The following is a 9,054-nucleotide window of genomic DNA, read 5'->3' as shown; positions in this document are numbered from 1 at the left end:
CCGCGGTCCCGCCCCCCCCCCGCCCCGCAGCCGGCGGAAGCGCTCGGCCGCGATCCCCGAGAGCGGCGCCGCCGCGGGAGGAGATGGCGATAGAGATGGCGGGCTGAGCCGCCATGGTGCCGTGCGGAGCCGTGCTGTGGCGGCGGCTGCTGAGGAAGCGCTGGGTCCTCGGCGTCGTCTTCGGGCTGTCCCTCGTGTATTTCCTCAGCAGCACCTTCAAGCAGGTCGGGGCTGGAGGAGGACGTGTGTTGGGGGGGGTGGGGAAGAGCCGGTTTGTCTGGTTGCGCTGATGTCTCTCCTTGTAGGAAGAACGGACGGTGAGAGACCGGAACCTCCTTCAGGTGCAGGAGCACGAGCAGCCCATCCTATGGAAGGAGCAGTTCAGCTCGGGGAACGGCAGCCACCTGAGCAACCAGTGCCGGAATTCCGTGCAGGGGAAGCTGTTCATCACGGACGAGCTGGGTACGCTCGGTGCCGAATGCTTTGTAGCCTGTTTGAGTGCTCCCAGCGCCTGGTAACAAGGGCTCCTCATGGGGCCTCGCCTGTCGCTGTTTCCGTGGTTATATTAATGTGATGGGCGCAGCACCTGTGTGTGTGTGGCTGTGTGCTGTTTGCAGGGCTGCCTTGCATCCAACAAACGCCAGCTGCCCTCACGCAGCACCTAAACATGCAGTGCTGAACGCAGGCTGGGTGCTTGCAGGGCTATTTGCATCCCCTGCAGTGCGTTCCTGTGGTCAGGCGTTAGCAGGAGTAATCAAGGAAACCTGATTGGCACAATTAGTGCTCAGCCGCAGCTAACGAGCTCATCTAACACTTGTAAACCCTGGGATATTTCTGTTGCAGGTTCTCAAATTAACTCCAGGTGTTCAGTGGGTGAAGCCTTTCCTGCCATGGCACGTGCCTCAAGTTGCTCCAGTGCTGGGCTGTTGTTGGCCAGCAACGAAAGGCTGTATAAAAATAATGCTAATAAAAAACAGCACATCTTTTGTGCATCAATATTAAATGTAGCACTGCTGAGTTAATGCTCTCTGCTGATTCACCGAGCTCTCTAGAATCACTGGTGCCTTTCACAGTCTAGCAGGGGTGGTACAGCTTCCATAAGGATGCATGCTGTGGTTATAGGCTATTGAGGGCTCCTGTAAGCAGTGAGCATCACAGCCACTTTGTTTACAGGAATCTAAGTCCCTTCTTCAAGATGAACTGTAAAGAGAGTTACCCAGATTCAGACCAGGTAAAGGAACATCTGTCAGTTTTGTTCCAATATAATCACTATGGTTACCCTTCCAGTGACAGCAATAAAGTATGCCAATAAGATATAACGTAAATATTATGCACATCAGGAATGGTGCTCTGTATACTGTATTAATGAGGTACATAGTAGTGTGCAGACAGCACCGAGCTGTTGTACAGCTCAGCTCTATGTTCAAGTACCATTTAAAATAATTGCTATGTAGGACTTCAGTCAAATTGAGGAGGATCACAATAAAACAAATCTGTCAAGCAATGCATTTCTTCCTATAGCATTTCCATAGGACGTACATAGAGCGTGTTCTCATAGAACAAGTCTTCTCATTTCTTTTTATATTTTTTTTTTTCTTTTTTTTTCAGGCTACATCTGTGAGAGGAAGGACTTGCTGGTCAATGGCTGTTGTAATGTCAACGTGCCCAGCACCAAGCTGTACAGCTGTGACAGCTGCCTTCCCAACGGCTGCTGCAGTGTGTATGAGTACTGTGTGTCCTGCTGCCTGCAGCCCAACAAGGTGCACAGACTTTCTTTTGCTTCTCAGCTGTGGCTAAAAGCTCTTGCTTGTCAGGAGCCTTTTCCTGAGAGGGGATGGTTCCTGCTCCATGAAGGGTGAGAGAAGCCTGTGGCAAGCTATAAGTAAAAGCTTAACAAAAATAAACCAAAAAAATCCATCCTTTCCCTCTTGGAGAGAAAGTAGTGGGAGCTCTGCAGCAGTTGAAGGGAAGCGACTGTAGAAAAGCCAGTCAGTACAAGAGCTGCCCTGTATTCTGCTGGCCAAGCAGAGAAAAGAGCTCCTCTGGATTCTCTTTCTCCTGCTGGGGTGTCATGATGTTAACTTTGAGGTGCTTGCTAGCAAGCAGCCCTGCTTGGAAGCTGTATTCCTCTGAGATTTGAACTGCGTAGGTTATGGTGGGTTTTGAGTACTTTATTGAAATAAGGTCTTTTTTTGATTGCCACTATTATTTTCTTGCTGACCACTGTAGCAACATCTTCTGGAACGTTTCTTGAACCGGGCAGCTATGGCTTTCCAAAACCTCTTCATGGCAGTGGAAGATCGTTTTGAGCTGTGTCTGGCGAAATGTAGGACTTCATCACAGGTAAGGCACAGGATGTGTAATATCTGAAAAGTACCCGTGGTCCTACGATTCGTTGGTCTGTTGTGCTTACAAAACGCTGTGCATTGGAGGCGTTGTGCAAATGGAATACTGAACAGAGCAATAGGGATGAATTGTTACTAGTTATGATTCAATGTAAAAATGCTGTAACGTAGAAACTGTATTTATACACGTTGGGAGCACGGTGATATTTGACTACGGAAGGTACTGTACTCTGTGGAAGAGTTTGGGAAGTTTTTGCATGCTTGTACTCTGGGTTTTAACCCTCAGTGAAGGGGTATGTTGTTACAGTACGTGTGAACTGTTTAAGTCTCTTCTTCTGTTCCCAACAGAGTGTGCAGCATGAGAACACCTATAGAGATCCAATTGCAAAGTACTGCTATGGAGAATATCCCCCCGAGCTGCTGCCTGTGTGAAAGCTGCATGATTTGAGCAGCAAGGTGAAGGAACTGGAGACCGGAATCCAAAAGAGCAAGACAACAGCTGCTGCTTTACAAGAGCCTCAGTGTAAATGGTTTACAGTATTGTCAGTGGCCAACCTGGAGGTGTACGGAGTAAGCAAGAGACTCGAGTTCTGTGGAATTGAATCTTGCTTTCTTCAGCTGATACTGTGCACCTGCTTTGGGGCACTAGAAGGGGCGTTCTTTGAATTGTTCTTCTACAGTAGCTTGTTTTTTAGGATGCATGGAGTGGATCTAGCCTATAAAATATCATAGAAAAAGAGTCTGATGTAGCTTTGCAGCTGTACCTGTAGGCTCAGTGGTCCCTGCAGTCCAGAGACTTCCCAGAATGGCAGTAATAATGACAGAACCTTTGCTTGTAGGGAGTAAAGCGTGCCTGTTGTTTCTCTGGAGTGCTACCCTGATGTGCATGGTGTACACTACATCTGTAATTATGAATTATTTATTCAGTTTATATGGATTTCCAGCTGGAAGCATTGATGCTTTGCATAACTGGTTGTTGATGTCTTTCAGCCTGTTTCTTTGTATCGTGTAAAAAGGATATTTTACATCCTTACTAAAATTGGTTGGTGTTTTTCCCTCCTTAGTCTAAAGGATTTGTATTGGCTTTATGGCTATAGTGCTTATGTTCCCCTTAGTGAGTTTAAAGCATTTGAAACTCCAATGGAGTTGTTATCTGTCAAAGTCCCCTAGCATGAGAGAAGAGCAGAGGTCTCCCTGTGATGGGACCTTTACTGTCTGTAAGTGCTCCCCTTAGTTCTCTGCAGCAGTTTGCTTGAAGAGGAGCATAAGCCTTGCAAACAGCTCTTTGCCTGTCCACTTGCTGACAGGAAACAAAGAAGATTTATTTGCTTGAATTTGTTCAGGAGTCAGTAATTCAATTGTGCTTCACTTCTGGTTGTGCAGGAGGCAGAAGGGTGGAGTTCTTCCAGGATCCTTGCCTAATGACATCCTTGTTCATGAAGTAAATGTGCTAGAATGTTAGAATATGGTGCAGGCCCTTCTCTGAGGGCAGCTGTGTTGCATGAGCTCAGTTAAACCATCAGGGTGTTTTGCTTTGCTGTTTGACATGCTGCTCCCAAATTTCAGCCTGATCAGAATGGCAGTAGAACTGAGTTGGTTCTCCCAGTTTTCTACAGTTGACTCCTTAAGTGAGGCTGCTCAGCACAGAGGAGATGGGTAGAGAATGTGTAAGATACTGACTAAATCTGTTCTTTCCCTACATGTCACTATGTGAAGGCTAAGCACCAGACAAAACTGGGCTGTATTTTGCTATGCAAAGCCTCATTTCCCCTGTTTTTACCCCAGCCATCTCTGTGCAGCGAGGCCACTTCAGTGATTCTGACTTTGCATATGCATGTTTAAACTGTTGCTTCCTATTCCCAGTCTAAAGGAGATCTTTACAGAATCTACAGAGGAATCTACAGAGACTTTATTAAAAAACAAGCACGGTGGTGGAGTGTCCTTGTGCAAAAGATATCTGTACAATGCTACAGCAAGATATCCTGTGTTTCCAATTAAAATTCTCTGTGATATAAACAAGTAGTGTTACCAACCACCTGATAAAATCCACTTGCATTGTTTTCATTGTTCTTTCCCAGAACTCATCAAGTGAGACATTGATTCCGTCAGCAGATTTTCTTGAAAGTCTTGTTTCTCCCAAGGCTGCAGCGTGAGCAGTTTATCCGGATGGAAACAACTCCCCTTTGCTGCCATCCCATGGCAAGTCGCTGCAGCAAGCATGATGCAGGGTGAAGGTGCAATATGAAATGCTGTCTTAAGAGGGTAGCAGAGGTTACTCGCGTCTCTTTTCAGTGTTAAACAGATTCTTCACCTCCCTTCCACACTTCATAAGTGAAGGCCATGGGGTTGGTCTTGTTATATCATTCCTACTGGGATGTGTTCCCACGTGTCACATCGCTGCGCAAAGATCGAGGTACTGATGGCTTACCCTGGATTTCTTTTCCAGCTTGGTATTTATTCTGCTGGTGATATCTCTGCCTTGAAGCAGTAACTGTGAGAAATCATAAGAACCAACTGAATGTGGATGGCTTTAGTGGGAGTTCCTGCTCCCTCTCTGAGGGATGTTCAGCAGTGTGTTGTAACCACTGCCCATTCGCTGGGGCAGAGAGTGCATCTTCCTTCCCTGGTTGTTAAGTGCTGTGTGCTAAATCATTAAAAATGTATGTGTTCCAAAATGCTGCTTCTTCTCGTGTCTTTCCTTGATCTACAACAGAACTAGATTTGTCATTTATAATAATGTTAATACCAGTGAGAAATGCCAGCAATATGAGGAACAGGTATGATATTTGGCTATCCCAATTTGGAAAGAGAAACTTATAGCATAGGGTGAAGTAGTAATCACTACAGCTGCTTTAGCTGAACTTGAGTCTTGGGCCTTGAAACCACATGCTGTGCTGCTCCGTGATGGTGGTGGTAGGAGGACTGGATGAAGAATTCTTCACATGGTGGACCAGAGTTCTGGTTTGAGGCCTGTACAAAACTTCTGATGAGTTGGGGGTCATGGTTTCTACACTTGCAATCTCACTCACAGTTGCAGTTTGTCACTTGAGCTCCTTTCAGTGCTGGGGCTCTAATCGCTGAGAGGAATTTCAGGCAAACTAAGCGAGGATTTGTGGATTGTCAGTTCTGAATATAAAGCAAATCCTCAACACCAGTCTTACTTCTGACATGCTTTCAAAAGTGCTTTTCTGACTGTCATCGGCATTTTGCTGGACAAGCTTGAGGTTTAGGATTTGTTCTGTCTTGTGCTAGTCACTTAAACTGCAAACAGACTGGTTCCTTTAGCTTAACTCCTTAGTGGGGTGTTTGTTCTTTCGTTATTCCAGTCTAGAAGAGGTGGGGGAGGAAACAAAAACAATTCTCTAACTCAGCAGGTCAACAAAAATGGAGTACAGCAAGTTACTGGTGCTTTAATTAAAGTCCTCTCCGTTGTTCTTCAACCTGGGGCAAACAACTACATGCAGAATAGGGAAAAATGCCAACTTCAGAACCTGCAGGGAGTGACGTGAGTACACAGCTGTTCATTTTTTGATCAACATCTGATTAAAAAGACATTTCTAACTAATATTTTCAAAGAAATCTGACTTGGGACAATATGTGTGTTATCTACACGATGATTTCTGTTTTTGAGGCAATCAGGTTACTAGAGATTTTCCTTAATAGATCATTGTTCTTAGTAGTTTAGAAATACAGGTCTTAGTCCAGAATTCTCAGCATGCCTTCAGATTGAGGTACGTTTGTTGCTGTGACCTGCTGCTTCACCTTGCAGTAATTGGACAGATCAGTATGATGGGAAAAGGGGCTTCACCAGAGGTGTAACAACAGAAGGATGATAGAAGGGTGCTATAAAAGAAGGAAAGAAGGTTGCTCACCTGTATCAGAAGATTCCAGGTTCACAGAGGAGAGCTTCACTATGGAGGAACCTTCAGAAAGAGATCCTTCCCCAGGGGCAGCCAGCCCTTCAGTGAGGCCTAAGAGAGGTGCAGCCAGGCTCCATCCCTTCCTATCACACAGCTGAACTGCCTTCACCTGTGCTCCCAGGGCTGACCGGCTCCTTTCCCCAGGTGCTCCATCAGTGCTGCAGGCTGGGACTCAGCAGTTCCCATACACACCTATGGTGTAACACAAAGTCACAGAACAGAGAAAATTAAAAAACTATTCCAGCTGAGAAGCTTGTCTTGTAGAAACTCTTCTAGTATGTACTTCAGTTAAGAGAATAGAATACAAATTATAGCTGCAAAAGAACTGGAGGCAGCAGTTGGTTCACCTGTAGTTTTCCATGGGCGAGATTACAGTTAATCTGTCTCTGTTGTTAATGGTTGAACTCAGGGATGGCAAATGATTTCTTGTCAGTTTAACAAAGCTTCCAATAAAATGCAGCTCACATTTATCCAGTGTGTTCTCTGTCTCTCTGAATGCACCTTCAGAGTGGGAATCAAGGTGAATGCAGATCAGACACCAACTATTTATGTTCTGTTCCTGCCCTGCACAGAATCTGTTCCTTGGAGCCAGAAGACAACTCCACTGAGGTAGTTTGGATTGCTTCTAATCATGGCTTCACAAGAAGCATCTCATGTGCCTTTTGGTATGAGTAGAATGGCTTGAGTTGGAAAGAACTTCAACTAGCACCTGTTTCCAGCTGCTGCCAGGGCAGGGCTGCCTAACACTGCAGCAGGCACCAGCTCAGGCTGCCCAGAGCCTCATCCATGGCCTTGGGCACCTCCAGGATGGAGCACTCACAGCTCTGTGGGCAGACTGGGCCAGTGCCTCACTGCCCACAGTGAACATTTCCCTGACATCTAATCTACATCTCCCCTCTTTAAGCTTTAAACCATTCTCCCTTGTCCTATCACTACCTACCTGTGTAAAAAGTTGATTTTTCTCCTGCTTTAAGCTCCCTTTAAGGATTGGAAACAGTAATGCTGTCGTCCGTGTGTGTAGGAAGTGACAATGGGGAGAAGTGGATGAAGATAGGCTGAGCACCTGACTTGGAGCCAATGTGACATCCGAGGCTGTAGGCATGTGCATCCATTGGCTTTGTGACACCGGTGGGGCAGCACGCCCATCAGTCCCAGCTACTGGAGGTCTCACGGAGATGAGAATCAACAGCGCTCCAACGGACATCAACACCGACGTGCTGCTTTATCTCAGCAGGAGATTTGCTTACTTGGAGGCTTCCTTGGTCTGACTGCCTGCTGTGGTGTTTTGGTTAAAACAAGGCTCCCATATTCTAAGATGGAAGGAACGGGAACATCGAACCATCCCCCCCCCACCCCTCTGCTTTCCTCCTCTCTTTCCCACCTGCTCCTCTTTCTGCTCTTTGTCCCACTGTTACTCTAAACTCACTTTCATTTTTCTGCTCTGGTTCCTCTTGATTTTTTTTCCCTCAGGCAGGCCCTTACATCTTCTTTCCCTCCCCCTGCTTTGCTTTGGGTCCACCTCACTGAAGGTTGAAACAGAACACAGGAATCTTCACTCCTAGAGGAAATGTTCCTTTTCCTAGTAAGCAAAGGTATTACAGTACTATCCCTGCTTTTGAGGCAATAGAGTATCTCTATTCTGATCCTTCCTTTTCAATTTCTCTTCACCCCTCTTTGATCAGGCAATAGCTGTTGCTCCCAGTTTTCTCAGCCTGCCTTTGCTTTGAGTATTTATGCAAAATTTCATGGCATCACGGTTGCAGTATGTGTTAAAGGGCACCTTGACACCTAACCAGAGTTCTGGTAGAGAAATGTGGAGCTCTTCCATGCTGTCATGTGGGATGGGAAGCAGAGCAGGAGCATTGCTGCTTCTCCCATGCTTCCCCTAAGAACTCAAATCTGGGTCCCATTGAGCAAATACGTCTCTGATGTATGGGTTTGTATGTGGTTAAACCACATGGCTCAAAAATGGCACCAGCATCAGTTATGTCAGAATGAACCCAGATGAGCTGCACTGTGGGCCTCCCTCCCTCTGTGTGGAAGCCCAGCCCTATGCTGAAGAGTAATGCCACAAAAAGAAATACATACATAGGACAATTGTAAGTTCAAGCTGGGCTTTAACTGCATCACGTGTATTCCTGTTGGTGAAAGATTTGCAGTTGGAAGTGAGATGAATCAGTGATGCCTCCCTGGAGGCATTCAAGGCCAGGCTGAATGTGGCTCTGGGCAGCCTGGTCTGGTGGTTGGCGACCCTGCACATAGCAGGGGGTTGGAACTGGATGATCATTGTGGTCCTTTTCAACCCAGGCTATCATTTTCAACCATTCTATCATTCTGTGATATGATTCTATGATGCACAAAGACCAGCACAGCGTTAAACCCAGATGTTCCGTGGTTGCAAGGGAGGTCCATTTCTCACACCATGATGAGCTTAAAAATAAGTGAGAGGCTGTGGCTGTTTATTGTCTGGAGGTGAGTACTGAAGTCACAGTGCTTCAAGTTCCTCTTTACAACTGTAGGGGTCTCATTTTTCCTTTCCTGTGTGAGAGCTGAGGTTTCTGTGTGTCTGCTTTCCTGCAACAAATGAGACTTGTGAGTTGGCAACAAGGAAAACCCTGTTATCTGCAGTGTGAATACAGCAAAAATCCAACTGCGCCCTGTAGGAGCATGATTTTTTTCTGTGCAGCAAATAGAAAGTCCTTTGTGGTTTTGGGTTTGGCTTTTTTGGGGGCAGGCAGCAATACAAGTAATAGCTATGGAGGACCTGTTAAGGAACTGTAATTGTTAGG

At 46.2% G+C, this 9,054-nt stretch overlaps 1 protein-coding gene across 1 annotated transcript; it reads left to right on the top strand.

Moving 5' to 3' along the window:
- Positions 1–78: 78 nt before the first annotated feature.
- Positions 79–5,020, top strand: SPRING1 (SREBF pathway regulator in golgi 1). The gene is made up of 5 exons (XM_042828859.1): positions 79–224; positions 306–462; positions 1,609–1,760; positions 2,230–2,343; positions 2,694–5,020. Exons 1-5 carry the CDS (start codon positions 114–116, stop codon positions 2,775–2,777), a joined length of 618 nt encoding a protein of 205 aa, XP_042684793.1. The 5' UTR covers positions 79–113; the 3' UTR covers positions 2,778–5,020.
- Positions 5,021–9,054: the final 4,034 nt, after the last annotated feature.

The sequence above is a fragment of the Centrocercus urophasianus genome, unplaced genomic scaffold (genome assembly GCF_019232065.1).
Source record: "Centrocercus urophasianus isolate 14NV4802_14NV808 unplaced genomic scaffold, USGS_Curo_1.0 seq_30, whole genome shotgun sequence".
In the NCBI taxonomy this organism is placed as follows: Eukaryota; Metazoa; Chordata; class Aves; order Galliformes; family Phasianidae; genus Centrocercus; species Centrocercus urophasianus.
The sequence above is the reverse complement of the archived record's forward strand: the minus strand, read 5'-3'. Positions and strand labels throughout refer to the sequence as shown.